Source organism: Lepisosteus oculatus, chromosome 29 (genome assembly GCF_040954835.1).
Source record: "Lepisosteus oculatus isolate fLepOcu1 chromosome 29, fLepOcu1.hap2, whole genome shotgun sequence".
NCBI classification, from domain to species: Eukaryota; Metazoa; Chordata; class Actinopteri; order Semionotiformes; family Lepisosteidae; genus Lepisosteus; species Lepisosteus oculatus.
In genome coordinates, this window is record NC_090724.1 from 3592893 (window position 1) to 3608476 (window position 15584).

Here is a 15584-nt window from a genome sequence, read left to right on the forward strand (position 1 = left end):
ATTAGCCAGTTATTCCACAAGAAAAGAATACATAAAATGCACTTATGTACTTTACATAAAAGAATACTTAATGTTACATAAAATAAGTCTGGAAATAACATATACAGTACATCTGATGTTAGGGGCACAACATATGCTACTCGTATGAGCCTCATCTCCCAGTATTATAAAAAGCACTACAATGTTGAGCTGAAAAGTCTCAACCTTTCATGTGAAAATCAGTCCAGTCTATTTGACATACAAAAGTATTCACCCCCTTGGCTTTATTCTCTTTTATTGTGTTACAGTATGGAACTATGTGGATTTAGATGGTATTTTTGCCACTGATCAACACAATACAAAATTCTATTAATTATAAATATACATATATAGGCTCAAAGGTTTCTCCATGCAATTTACTGCTCTTGTACTTCAACTGAAATTGGAATGTTTTTAGGAGACTCATTATTTCACTACTAAACTATAGCATCACGCACTATTTCTTTTGGAAAAAAGAAAAAACGTTTTACTCTCCAGGTGATCTAGCAAGAAGGAAAGAGCCAGAAAAGAGTTTTTGATGACATACCAATGTAAAAAAAACACACTCAGAAGTTAAAAATTACACTTCTAAATCGTGGTAAAGTTAAAGTAGCTGCTTCCGAAAGCAATTGTTGATTCAGATGACGCACCTTAATGAAAAACGCCTTGGGATCTTTATTCAGATAAAAGGTGCTATATAAATATAAATTCATTCATATATTCTCTTGCGAACCAAGGGAGAAGATGCATTTAAGCTCCCTCACTTTGATCTCTGTTAAAGCTGCAGTCTGACTGAAGCCTGAAGTGCCTTTCAAGTTCTTGCTGGGTTTGGCACAGTTTGCTGGGGGCTGATTCTTCAAATTAGAGAAGGATAATCTACCTTAAATTTCACATGCAATATCACCTTCTCTTTAAAACACCTCTAAAAACATTTTATAAAACAAAAGGTTTTGAGCATTGAACACCCTCAAAAACTCAAGCTTTTTCCCACACTGGCCCGGCCTTTTATACAGTATAAAAATCTGCAAACTACGGAACAAAGCTTGAGCAAAGAATTGGGAGTCCAAACTCCGTAAGAGAACCCAGAGCGGTTATAGAGCAGCCCTTAAATATCCTGAACCCCCCCCACAGGGTTCCAGTTTCGGCATGAAACATGGGGATGAATACATCTAGTGACCTGCAGCAGTGTGCAGGGTGGGAGAAAAGGAGGCCTGCGCCCTGCAGATCAGTAATGGCAGGAGGCAGGGCATGACTGCAGCTCAGAAACCACAGAAATGAGCTCCCTCTCACACTAGGAGGAAGGGCAGCAGTGTTGGTCCTTGCAGTTATAAAACCTTCAAAAGGACAGCAAGAGCTTGAACCAGAGCAACTCCAGGTTTATCTCAGCTGCTTGAAATGTAATTAAAACTGAGACAGTGGAGGGGAAAAAAAAGCACCTCTCATGCATCTCGTGAGCGTATCCCCAGAGTCACTAGAAAAACAGAAAAATCATAACCTGACACAGCACAGCCACAACCTAGAGGAGGGCTTCTGAACTGCGGCTGGATGGGAGCCCGAGTTCCGATTCTGGAATCTCCCATCCTGGCTTCTGAAGAGCAGTCGGAGAAGATTTACGGTGGGTAATTTACGGTTAAAACGACTATTCAGTAAATTTATGGTTTGATGGATTTGTTTTTACCACTGCGAACGCTATTCCTGCACGTTAAAATTCAGTCCAAGACTGTTCTAGAAGATAAAGAGACCGACAAGCGGAGAAATCGATGCGCACTCGTAAATTCATTCCTAAGATTATGGCGTATACGTGGCTTAACATCCACAACAGGAACAATCGGCACTTTGCAGGAGCAGCGTGCGGACCAGTACCTGATACCCACGTAACCCTAAGTTCAGACCCACCTTCACAGTCTGGTCCAGGGATGCCGTGGCCACTCGTGCCTGGGGTCCCATCAGGCCGCAGTGGATGTCCGTGATGGGAAGGGAGTGCTGTGCCCAAACGTGTCGTGGTTCCGGGGTCCGCAGTGGATCCACTTGCACCACGCTGAGAAACACACATTGAAGACATTCAGCTAAAACAATCAAGCTCTCAAGCAGGCAGCTGCGTCGGCAGACGCGGCCTACAGAGGAACAAAAAGGTTTATCCCCCTCTGAAAAGAAAGAACGTTTCAGCTGTGGACCCTCCTTCGCGTCAGCATTCACGCCCGACGAAGGCTCCACAGCCGAAACGTTGTCTTTCTTTTCTTCTCTTTTCGGCGTGGAATAAATCTTTAATTGTTCCTAAAACAATACGCAAGACAAGCTTTATTTATATTCACTGATTTTTTTTAAACCCCTTCCTGCCAAGGCAGCCTGGAGACTTGTACCAGGCTCAATACACAGCAACAGGGTCAAAGAGCACAACACTCTTTAGTCACAAACCAGACAATAGTCGACTCAAAGAAGACATGTTCTTAACCCTGCAGACTCACCGCGTCTTCTAGTTTAAATTCCAGTTAACTTCTCAGCTGCTGAACTCTTTCAGTGAGGTAATGATTTGTTGAGGAGCGATATTTTACACCATTCTCTTCAAACAGACAGAGAGAGATGAGTTAAGGATTCCGTTCAAGAACAGAATGCAGCTGTAATGCAAAGGAACTCCAGCAGCCACAGCTGATTTTTGTGTTTTGTAACATTTGACTAATGAACGAATAACTGAAGCAGGACATGTGCCACGCTGGAGTGATCACCCATGAAGACAGGATGTATTTTTACATCTTCTACATCCTAAGTAACGTTGTCCTAAATTTATAACAAAATGCTTTAATGCTCTTTCTTGAAAGCTGCATTTTTTTTTGCAACTCAGTCATTTTCCTCTTATTTTTTTTCATCCCATCAGTTCTGCAAAGCAGGCCTGCAGTGCGATCAAGGGGGTAGATGCACAGCTTACAGACCAAGAATATCTTGGAGTATAGGTGGAGCTTGCACGCCTTCGAGTGAGCTCTTACAGCTCACACCGAGAGCTTTCTGAGCGACTGGCTGGATTCAGGGACTGGAAGAGATGAGCTTCAGATGACACAGCACCGCTGTGCTCATTTTCTCCTATCAAAGTACAAGAGGCACGTGAAGCAGGCCTATTGAGAAGAGATAAGGCCTATCTATGCAGCATGGGCTGTGACTCATTCTGGAGCTTTGATGAATGGGCCCGTCAATGCACAGAGCCGCTCCCTTCAGTACCTTATTTATATACAGTGCAAGTATAGATATGAAGCCATTTCCAGCTACAGCAATGAGGAAAAGCACCACACACCAAGTGTATGCCTTTAAATATTATATACTGAAAAGTCTTTCTAAGAGTCAAATGAACTCTGCATGTCATAGGAAAATCAGAGTCTGTAAAACTGTAACCTTGTTACAATATGAAGGGAATCTAAATGCATAAAGCACTCCCTGCAGGGGTATAACAAAGCCAAGTAATGCACAGCAAGCTCAAGACCTATGATACCATACAATGTTGTCTCCTCGACTATAAGGAGCTTGGCCAAAGAAAAGTTGTCTTTTACAAAAGATCCTCCAGAATGGTTTATGCATTTGTCGCCTCTGTTTTCATGCAAAGTCCAGTTACAGTTTGATTAATTGAATTTCAAGAAGCTACTTGTAACACAAAATCATTTTCTTGAAGCCATTATTTCAAAAGCCAGAGATACATTAATTGCAAAGTAAGCTGTCTTGCTATCGTATTCAATTGAATTATTCAAAAACAAATGAATAACGCTCTCTCCGAGTTTTAATTCTCATGTGCTTTAAATGGATGTATTAAAAAAAAGGTTTATCTCATTACAAAATTCTTGGTTTGTAAACTAATGTAATTTCGTGAAAACTAAAGATTTGGTCCTATGATTCAGTACAAAGATGGTGAATATTCACGATAATGATGATTTTTAGCATAAATATTTTTTAATTATTTTTCAATAGAACATTTGAGTCTTAGAAAAGATTACCTTGCACATGCTAATGCTTAATTAACATATACAGAATGCTCAAGAACTTAAAGAGTGGCAGGTGAGCAAAAATAATGAACTTGTAACAATTAATACTGGCATAAGACATTTGACTGCAGGCAAAAAATGTAAATTCTTAAAGATCACTCTTATGTAATACTAGTGCAATGTAAGTTTATTAGAACCCTTGGCTAAAGATGTTTAAGGAATAACTGTTAAGGCTAGGCTTGTTCAAACAAATTAAATTGGATCTAAAATTGATTTTAGTTTTAAAAAAGTTGATATTTTTTGGAGCCAGTCAAGAAAAGCAGAGCTGTTCAGCCTGATAGAATATTAAAAATTAAAACCAATTTGAATCCCAATCTTTATTTATAACCTGATCAATACTCATGTCCTGTAACTTGTGCAAAAGTCTTCAGAATGCAATACGTGGAATGAAATCAATAATATTGATCCTTAGAAATTTGATAACACCTACATTTTAATGGAACAGCATATTAATTCCCACTTAAACTGTAATATGAATTCTTCAAAGTTTTGTGCTAATTTCTGAAGACTGAGACTATGGCATGCTATCGTAGGCGATTCCAGGCAGAACTCTGAAAAAACTCCTGAACATGAAGAGGAGAAATACCAGAGAGTAAGCAAAGTAATACTGCACAGTGATCTAAGCCTTATTGAAACGATACACCAAAGGTTATGTGCAACTGTTATATTCCCCACTTACTTTGCTTCAATACTGAGACGAAATATGAGATACGATAGCTGTATAATGTGAACATCACCTATACTTTTACTTTAAATATTGCAAAGTGATAACTTGCGTATTATATAAAGAGTTTCAGAATAGTGGGCGAGCTAAAGGCATGCATAAAATGTCAAACCAATGATTTTTTCCCAAGTAACTTCGGAAATATCTTACTTTATATAACAATGCTTCACAATAATTTCAATAAAATGATCAATCGCAGCTCATGCTCTCGGCTTATTATCGCACTTGACATTCTTGGGGGAAGTACGTCTTCACGCTCCCCCTGCCGGAACCTGGCTCTTGTCATATTGAGCCGCCCACCCAGAAAGCATGCTGCCCCGCTGTCTGTTTAATTGATGGCCCGCTGCAGCTCTGGCAGGGCCCCAGAGAGACAGGAGAGGTTGCTGCTGGAAGCTTTGCCCAGCTGGCAGGGTGGCAACTCTCAGCCCCATTCTGTCATGGTACGCAACATGGCAGGGACACAGTCTGGGCTGATGGAAGCTCAGGACTGTCCTCTTCAAGCACCACAGCATTGTTAAAGACGGACCACAGACGCAGCCTTGCCCTCAAGAACTGTGGCCTCAACAAAGAGCCTATACAGAAGCACAACACCCCCCGTTTCTCAATGGCACAAGAACTCAAAAGAAACCCGAGATCTGCATCTGGTAGCTGGGTCACCCTTTGACAAACCAGTCCAAGACGTTTGGATGCGAAACCCTACCTCTTCCCTTTTACACCACATGCCCTTAGGAGCTCCTTCAAGCCAAAAAGACAAAAAGGACTTTTTTTTTCCAGGCTTATCCGATAAAGGGATGAAGGAAAACATAAGTCAAAACGACACTGGAGGGCACCCTGCCTTGTGTCTGTTTCTGGCTCTTTGAATTGGAAGACATGATTCGAAAACAGATGGATGGATATTGGACTGTAATGCAGTTTTTGGTAAGGTCATTGTATTTCAATTGAACATTTGCTGTGCACACTTCGAACAAATTGCTAAACATGTCGATATCCCTACAGAAAGTGCACATCACAGTAGGAAATTGTCATTTTATTCAGTTTCATCATCCTGAGATCTTTCCTTAGTCTCCTGGCTCTCTTGAACTCCAGCCCTCAACTTGCATTACAGTATCTGATCAGTGCAGAGGATTACGGAGGACCTTGGTATTCTTCACAGATGGAAGATGATATAAAAATCAAACCGATTCAAATGTTAATTCATTTAGACTCTGCCTTGTGCACTTCACACTCTATTTGTCCTCATACTGTTGACAGAAGGTCAGAGAAAAACTGCTATTGTATTTCCCACTTGGTTGGAGGAATTTCAGGAATGTGTAGTACCAGACAGAAGATGTTTTATTTTTTAAACTATCATTCTTTTATCCGGATTTCTCAAGATTGTCCCCTTCTCTCGAGTCCGCCCTCTACTAATGTGCCAGGACACTAACATAGGAAGACACCCAGATGTCTATAGAAAGGAACAGAGCCTGTGAGATTTCAGGAAAGATAGAAAGCAATACAAAGTACTTGTGTTCAATACAACTCTATAAACGAAAAAAAACTATCTACACGTAGTACGTTTGCACTCTTGATTTACCGACGCCTTAATCCCAGATTTCATCTCCTGAATTCTACAGATCAGGCTCAAAGCACCTTGAATCTTCATAGTTGATTCCAAATGCAATTTTCAAAGAACACCAAAGTTCGCCTGTCTGAGAAGACCCCAGTGCACATGGCACAAGAAATCCAGCCTGTAATACTTTGTGTTTCCAGAATGGCAAAAAAAAAAACAGATGCCGGATTTGGCTTTAAATTCAAAAGAACTGCCATCTTAAACACGCTGTGCATGCAGACCCAACTTTCTCTGGAAACGCTTTTTTTTTAAAAACCTTATTTTTTGTTCCTGCTTCTAGCACCTAACTAAATAAAATGCGAGTTATAAACCAAAAAGGAAGACAGAAATAACAATGCATGTATAGAATGTGTGAGTAAGTAGATTTTGTTCATTTAAGTCCAACGCATTGTTTTATGCCAAAAAAACAGGCACTAGGGATTACAGTGAAAGAAGACCTGCTGCTTGAAATTTAAAGCAAGAAAGAGGTTGAAGAAACTCTTGGAGATGGAGAGGCATAACTGGAATGGCTGAAGGGTTTTGCTCCACACACCACTGAAGCAGAATAAAAGATGCAGATTTTCTTCCTTTCAAAGTGGCACTGAATCAGAGTAGGAGTGAATTATTTATTCCAATTTTATGGCAATACTGTGTGCTTCCTTTTCATTATTACTTAATGACTGTCCTCTTACTTATAACATACTTAGTTCCTCAAATCACTCAGTGTTAATGGTGTTGTATCAGGCTTGCAAAAACTTACTGATATCTAGGTTTATTGGCGTCTTGAATTCTCAAAGGAGAGTTTAAATCAAGGAGATGTTTATACCCAGTATTGCATCCAGTTAACTCCCCATACTATTTTTAATTACTTGGTTCTTATCCTATTATGTAGATTTTTTGCTTTGTTGTTTCTTCTCTTCCTTGCTATAGTAACTTAACTCTTTCAACAAAAACAGGTCCTGGAAAGGAAATTGTGCACTGAATTTGCACAGAGGGACTTTCAAAGCTTAGCTGTAGCTTCAAACAATGTTCAAATATGAAAAAGGGGGTGAGAACATGTTTATGAAAGCTAGGTTTAATATATTGGGATCCTCAACTCATCAATAAACTGAAATCCAAATATTCCAGCCATCTTCAAACAGTAGTGTTTCTTACTGCTTTTATGATGGATCAGGGACTTCCAACAATAGATCTAACTCATTATGTCACAGAGGTGTAGCACAACCATCTCTTCAGTGAGATTGTAGGACAAGCCACTCATCCATGCTGTGGCAGGCAATACCACAGATTCTATGAAGAAATGACTGGATGAGATTTTCAGATTACTTAGCTACTAGTAACCAAATGAGCACACTGGCCAAGCAGCTTCCTCATTTTTTCTTTAGATAGATAAAGACTTTATTGATCCCGAAGGGAAACTGATTGTAACTGTTTAGTAATTAGTTCAGTTGTGCATCTAAGGTTGGGTATCATTAGTGCAACTTCTCTACTGCAGTTCAGCTCTTGTGCATCTAACAAGCAGAACTGCAGTAGAGAAGAATGGCTGAAGTTCGATTACACTGACGTACAGTATTCTTCTTAATTTCCCTGCCCTTTTCTCCTCCACATAATCAGCTATGAGGATTCCTAATAAGAGGCCATTTATTCCTGCCTGAATGAACCAATTATGCCAACAAATGGTAGCTGTAATGAAAATAAATAGAAAAACACCCCTAAAGGAAATGCAATAAGAAGGTAATACCTAACCTGCACCACACTTCTCTTCACATTTTTTTAACCAAGAATCCTATTTAAAATCATAATGCAAGCCTACTTTAGGGCACCCGAAGTCTGTTTCTCTTTCAGAAACTACAGTAATAGTTACCTACTGTCTCTCCAGACCTCAGGACTCCAGAGAAGAGACATGGTGCAGGCTCAAGGCTGCAAATTAACTGATTTTAATCAACACTTATAACAGTCTGAAGCAAGCCTCCTTAAAAAATTGATGTCATGTCATTCCTGGGAGGCTGGCAGCCGTCACTCAAAGCTTACAATAGAGGTCGCTGTATTGATCTTGGCAAAAACTTCAAAGTACAAAAGTAAATAAAACTTAAATCATTAATAGAGAAGAGTCTCATGTGTCCTGCATGACGGAACAAAGGTTTCAAACAAGTAATAATCTGATGGTGGTTACTGGTGTTGCGTTTATAAAGTTTCTTTGCTCCAAAATAACTTCACATGTATAGGTGAGGACCCATGTCACCCAGCAGTGAAGTGTAGCACCCACCTAGGCGACAGCCAGCAGCCCCAGCGCACATCATGTAATTGAGAGAAATGAGAAATTACTACACTAACTGAATTAAGGGGGAACTTTATTTAGGCCAGGTTTTGCAAGGCCAAGGTGGAATTTAACCAGAACACCCATTAATGTAAATCTAAATCTTTAATGATTAAGTACCCATGACCTCTGTTCAGTGTCTTATCCGAAAGACAGCACCTCCTCCAGCACTGTGGTTCCGGCTACCATACTCTGGCTTTTTGGTTTGGAATTTCTGGTGCAGAGGAAAGAGCAACACCTGCTGGTCCACCACTCAGAACAGCAACCTGGTTTTCCTTAGGAGACTGGGATGGGAGTATTTACTCAGTCCAGCTTTGCTTAGTTCTTGAAATCTGATGAGATACACTGTGTTAAACATTCACATTCACAGGGACATTTACTGATCCAGGCAACGAAATACAGTCCATAATACAGCCTCTACATTTGGAGGATAGAGGGTCACCAAGCTCTATAAAAGCATTAAAAGCCAGTATCGTACTCAGTGAATTTCTCTAGACAGGTAAAAAAAACAAAACAAACAGCAATAGTTTAATAATTTTCAATGTATTTTGAGGAAATATAAAGTCAGAATATATTCAATATATAATTCTGTTTGTGTATGTGTTGCTTTTGCATTTACATTTTACAATGTGAAAACCCTGACTCTTCATAGGGTGCCAAGTGGATTGTCATCTAATGTGCAGAACCAAGGGTTATTTAGCAAACCTCCAGAAAATAATGCAGCTGAAGAACAGTGCAAACTATATATAAAATAGACATAAACAGTTTACAAAAATCTAAATCAGATCTCTAAACTTTCTTTTGCTGTTATGTCTTTTACTCTATTCTTTAATGATTATTTCCAGAATGGTGCTGTCAAAACATGCACAGCATTCACAAAGGTTAATCAAGCTGGGCTCTGGGTCATCCTTTGAGGAACTGATGGACAAGTCAGACTGACTAAGAGAGAGCTGCAGAGATTCCACCTCCTTCAGGTCTCTTTCACTGGTAAATTTCCATTCCTCTCTCACATTCTCACGACACCAGCATGTGCGTCTCTGTCAAAGTCACACACTGCCACCTGCTGGCAGACCCTTCGCTTTCCTGATTTTCAATGTCATTTCTCAAACCGTAGGACAGAAACTGAAGCTTGAAACAACAAAAGCACAGCTTCGGTCTTGCAGCACAGTCGATTGTCACCTGCAGAGCTCTGGATCTCAGTTTACTGTGGTACAAGTGATAAAAATCAATCCAATTCAGAAGTAGATTTACGCAATACTCCCTCAGGAACTTTACAGAGGTCTGGAGGGATGGGCAGAAGCCGACATGAATATACTACTTCAGAATCCAAGCCAAACTCATTTCTTTAATGGCTACAGCGTGGATGAAGTGGGAAGGCCTTGCATTTGTTACTGAGGACTCGATCCGAGAAAAGTCCTTCTGCGTCACACGTCCCTCGAATCCATCCATCCATTTTCCAACGGCTTTTACTTATTCGGGAAATCGGTTTCCAAGACAAGGGAAAGCCGGAGCCTCAGCATGCAATAGGCGGGTTACACCCTGGCTGGGATGCTAGTGCATTGCAGGGTGCATACAGACACACTCACACCAGGGTCAGATTTCCCAGAAGCCAGTTAACGTGCAATAATTTGGACTATGGGAGGAATCCAGAGCACCCAGTGGAAACCCACGCAGACCCAGGGAGAACATACAAACTCCATGCAGGCAGTACCTCAGATATAGAATTGGACCCAGGACCCCAGCGCTGTGGAGCAGTAATGCTAACCCCTGTAGCACTGAGCCACTCCTTACTTGCATTCATCCACCTTTTAACCACTTATTCCAATTCAGGGTAGAGCCTATCCCAGCAAGCGACAGAAGTAAAGCAGGATACACACTGGACGGGACGCCAGTCCATCACAAGGCACACACAGACACATTCATGAGCACATTCACACCTGTGTTCCTAGAGGCCAATTGCCCTACAAGTATTTGGAGTGTGGGAGGAAACTAGGGCACCTAGAGAAAACCCATGCGAACATTACAAACTCCACACAGGGAGAACCCCAGGTCTGGAACTGAACCCAGGGCCCCAGCGCCGCGAGGCAACTAAGTGAACCACTGTCCTACTATGCCGCCCTCAAACCTCACTTATCACTCCTAAAAAGTCGGTTGTGTTGGGGTTCCACGACAGGGATCCTGTATTCTTGGAACATGCAATGACTGTTACACAGGAAGGAAACAGCCTGTCTGGCAAAACTGGTAGAACACACAAGAACTCCAGTGTAGTTTCTAGCTACCAGGCATTGTAACAGTATATTAGTCAAGATGTATACCAACACAATTCTGTACGTTCTGCTCTGTAGACGTAGCTTTTCCTCTGAAATGTGTCTGGTTAGTTCTGTCCCCCAGTCAGATCTGAAAATCTGAATCTCTGCAAAGAAAGCAGACCCTTTGCTCTTCTACTATACAGGAGCCACAGTACAGTTAGAAGTCAGTGCCTTTACTTGTAAGCCAGAGATGCGTCATTAAGTCTTCAAGTTTCTGATTCAGGCACTCACACTGCGCTGACAGGAGTCTTTTAGGAAACACCCAGGAGGCAGTGGAGGACACAGAACACAAGCTAGCGTCCAAAGAAAAACAGCGAGCAATGAGAGGAGTCCCTGTGATGATGAATAAGTTAAAGCAATTCGCACTGAAATCAAAACAGGCCTGAAGACCAGCATCTGGGCTCGGTTTAATTTCAATCATTATTAGAAAACATTTCCAGGAGATCAGAGGTCTAGCTTTTACTTATTAAAATCCTGAGGGTTGTAATTTAAATTACAAATAGGTTTTTGGAGTTCAGCAAAGAGCAGAATTTTTATCATAACTTCATGAGCAGGCAAGCGCAAAATTAGAAAGTATAAAGATTCACCAATGAGACAGTAGCAATACCTCCTGTTCTAAACCCATATTAAAACATCACTTATCTAGGACTTAGGTGCTAGGACAGTACTGTACATTTAATACTTGTTTAAGAGCATTTCAGAGACCCATTATGCCTCATGTACTCAACCACAGGCTTTCATTCTCTCAATTATGTCTACAGTAATTTGAAATGGATTTGCAAGCAAAATGTAAAATATTGGCCCGATTCATTTAAAGACTTAAATATAAAGTGTAAATTTTGCTTTTCACGCTGTTGAATCCAGTAGCTTTACAATGACTCCTGACTATTTCCTCATAATGTGCTTTCAGAAGTATGTTAAAATAAATGGTGCAAGGAACAGCAAAAGCAAATAACCTAAGCAAAGACAAAAACAGCGAAAAGACTAAGAGGACAGAAAAAGTAAGAAGAACAAAATGGTGTAAAAGGATTAAAGATTAAGATGGGCAGACAAAATCTGGGCTCACAAATGTTTGTCCTTATCAACTGGGACAACTGACAGTTATCTTAACACGTATACAACCAATATGGAACTGCCACTTGTTGGGGAAAAAAACAAGATTGAGAGACAATGGCATGTTCCTCTGAGACGTTCATCACTTGACACACCACAAGTTCCACAGCGCAGACAGGTGCCGCTGTTCGCCAGAAAGTTTGTCAGAAGATGCTCACTTGTAAGTGCTGGCTGTCACAGAAAACAATGTTCACTTCAAACAGAGAGCAAAAAGGCCGGACGTCTCATCTTGCAATAAAAAAATGCTAGCTACCTTCTTAAACCACATTAAAGGGTGACTGTTTGAAAAATGCGAACACCTGCACTCCCCTAAACTAAGCTGTAAAGTACCTCTGTTGTAAACTAACAAGGTCAGAACATTGCTGTGCAAATGCGAGAAGCCACAGCACAGTACAGTGTAGCTTTCTCATTAATAAGGCCCGTCATAGAGCTTTGACAGCACTTCTGTCTATGTTGAGTGTTTTTTATATCTTAGACACAACCAACCTATATTACCACAAACACTGTACTGAAAAAGGATATATTGGTCCTGGCATAGATACATTTCAATCCTAACACTGAATGGCAAATGCCACAAAATAAATATCCAGGTGTGAAACATTCTTAGAGGCGCTGGTCATCCTAAATAAAGACCCAAAGTAACATTACACAGGTGATCCATCATTTAAACATGAAGTAATTGTGTCTAATTGAACTCTACACAGTTAGAGCCTCTCCTGGAAGTGTCGTAAGGGTGTTCGGAAACAGCCTATCCCACCAAACAGCAGGCACAAGGCAGATTAAACCTAGAGGGGACACCAGTCCATCGCAGGGCATACACACGGACACAGACATGCGCTCACCCACACCAAGGGCCAATTTTCCAAGAAGCCAATTAACCTATCAGTATGTCTTTGGACAGTAGGAGGAAACTGGAGCACTAGGAGAGAACTTAAACTGCACACAGACAGCACCACAGGATTTAACCAGTGAGGCAGGAATGCTAGCCACTGCACCACTGTGCTGCCCTGGGTTCAGAAACATGAACACTTGAAAACAAAAAGGAGAGAATGAAATTCTTCACCCTACTGTGCTATTCTTATGGTCTCTCGCTGTCTTCACAGTTTTCAGAGAAAAGAATGATGAATGTGTCTGTGCTGCATGGTGCCCTGTTTAAGCACGGGGCTCAGTACCTGGCGAGGCTCCAGACCAGGGCCAGATTGTCCTTGCCCCCGGAGATGAAGTGGCTGCTATCGTCAGTGAAGCGCAGACAGCTCAGGTCCTGGTAGTGACGGTTAAGGATTGCCAACAAGTTGCCTGTGGACACCTGGAACAAATCAAGCGCAGCACTCAAACATGGAAAGACAGAAAATGTTAGCATTTTACAAACTGTCTACTGCGAATGGCCAAAACCTGCAATCCTCAAGTTTTTAGAACATGCGCTTCTCTTTTTAATGATACCTGTCGGCTTAAACTGCAACAGTGGTCATTCAGAAACTGTGAATATCACAAGCAGAGCAGACCCAGGGTGCTTCCAATACCTGCACAGTATTGGATGCACCATCATTATTAGTCGCAAATGATCTTTTGGGCAATAAACACGTCATTTTCAACAATTCATCAACAATTCAGCAGCGCATACTCATCTATATTTCATTACTGATATACAGTAACTGTAGCTACTACTGCTCTGTGTTACAGTTCACCTTGTTGCTCATGCAGTATTTTCAACTCACCCCCTGCAGATTCACAGGCGGGACTGAAGGTTAGTGGTTTTGCTATCTGGCCAAGTGCTATTTTCACTTTCATGAATCCTGTCCAGAGAAAGCTACTAAGTGACTTAACCAGGTCCGCTCTTTCTCTGACTTCTCCACATAACTCTATCACTGCTGTTTCTGTCCTTAACTGATCATAGCTTCACAATCAGTTTCCCGTTCCATCAGCCTCACAGTCGAGTACAAACCAGCTGTGCCCAGCTAAAGAACACTGAGGCACTTCTTCAGCAAAGGCTCAAATACCAAGGATCCACCTTTTTAGGGTTTGCACTCATCTTTTAAGTACCTTATTTGTAGTGTGAACTATAGTGAACAGTGACTTTTGGCAGCACTTATTTGATCTGAAAAAAAAATGCAGACCAAAGGCAAAAGCAAATTCTAGACTTAGGAACCATCTTTTCCATTTTAATAGACCTAAAACACATTAGCAATATCAACGGTATCAGCAGGTCACTTAACATCTGTCAACCATTTAGTTCAATACTAGAGCAGCCCCCTTTCAAAGCTGAGCCGTGCAGTGCAGAAGCTGCACAGATGCGGGCCGATACAACTGTGCAACATCATGCAGCAACCCTTCCAGCATCAGGTGCAAGCATCATCAGAACTCTGTGGTGGTCTTGGCAGTACGGAGACGCTCTCTGCAACAGTAATACAGCCAAGCTATGCAGCTGTAGGCAACACCTCTTACAAGGCAAGTAATTCTTACCTCCCACAGGTAGATGGCCTCAGCAATCCCTGCCAACAGGTACAATCCATTGGGCGACGCAGTCAGGCATGTCACGACCCCAGGGCACACAATCTTTTGCTGCAGCTGGTCCTAGAAAGGATATAAACAAGAACTACACAATCAGCCACAGCACAGGTGGCACTAAAGAGTTAATGAGTGAACATATGACTAATTTATTTGTGTCCATTAAAGGATTGGTCACATTTTCTTATAGCACAACTCTCTGTGACTGAAGGAGGTGTGTCAGTCATTACATGTTAGTAATAACGTATTGAAGCATTTAAAATTGTGGCTTTGGAAATGACTAATCTAATTTACTACGCCTCAGCTAAAATCTAGAATTCAGAACTAAATCGTACCTAAGCATCAAATGAGAAGTAAAAAGGTAAACCTCGGGAAACAATGGTACATGCACAGGAGCCAGTCAGCCAGCATGGAGGCTGCACACTGGTCCGACGTTCGACCAAAGCGAAACAATACGTTTATTGGGAAAGTGGACGTTGTCAAGTGTACAAAAGCTGCCTCCCCTCTCGAGATCTGAACCCACAACCTTCTAGTTAAGGGTTCAGAGCCCCAAACACTGCTGCCGAAAAATGTGCTCTCCACTCGGTAGGAGCACGTATCGATCAACACCTGCCCGGGACTGCACGGTGCTGACTTGGACACTTTTTTTGGACCCTGTGTTGATATCAAGCTCTCCTTTTAAAAAAGTTCTTAAAGAACCCACGACCCATGAGACCGTTAATTACCTTCCTCTGGACTTCCCAAACACTGATGTAGTTCTTGCCGAGCTGGGCACCCAGAATGTACTCCCCGTTCAGAACAGCTAGGGTTCGAGGCGAAGTGTTGCCGCCTCGGTACGTGAGCAGGTTGGTCCAGGAGTGGAGCTCATAAACCGCGCAGTTCCACAGCTGCCCAGACGAGTCGGCACAAACCACTACTTCCATGGGCGCCGCCATCTTGACTCGCTCCCCATTGACAACAGCGGACCAGGAAGGGGAGGGGCAACTGA

At 41.7% G+C, this 15584-nt stretch overlaps 1 protein-coding gene across 1 annotated transcript in view; it reads right to left on the reverse strand.

Moving 5' to 3' along the window:
• wdr18 (WD repeat domain 18) overlaps positions 1 to 15568 on the reverse strand; it is a 53723-nt gene extending 38155 nt beyond the window's left edge. The window contains exons 1-4 of the mRNA XM_069185896.1: positions 15322 to 15568; positions 14552 to 14662; positions 13264 to 13397; positions 1915 to 2056 (exon numbers count right to left, since the gene is read on the reverse strand). Coding sequence (XP_069041997.1) covers positions 1915 to 2056; positions 13264 to 13397; positions 14552 to 14662; positions 15322 to 15531 — 597 coding nt within the window. The 5' untranslated portion in view covers positions 15532 to 15568. The remainder of the gene's footprint in view (positions 1 to 1914; positions 2057 to 13263; positions 13398 to 14551; positions 14663 to 15321) is intronic.
• Between the last annotated feature and the right edge of the window lie 16 nt (positions 15569 to 15584).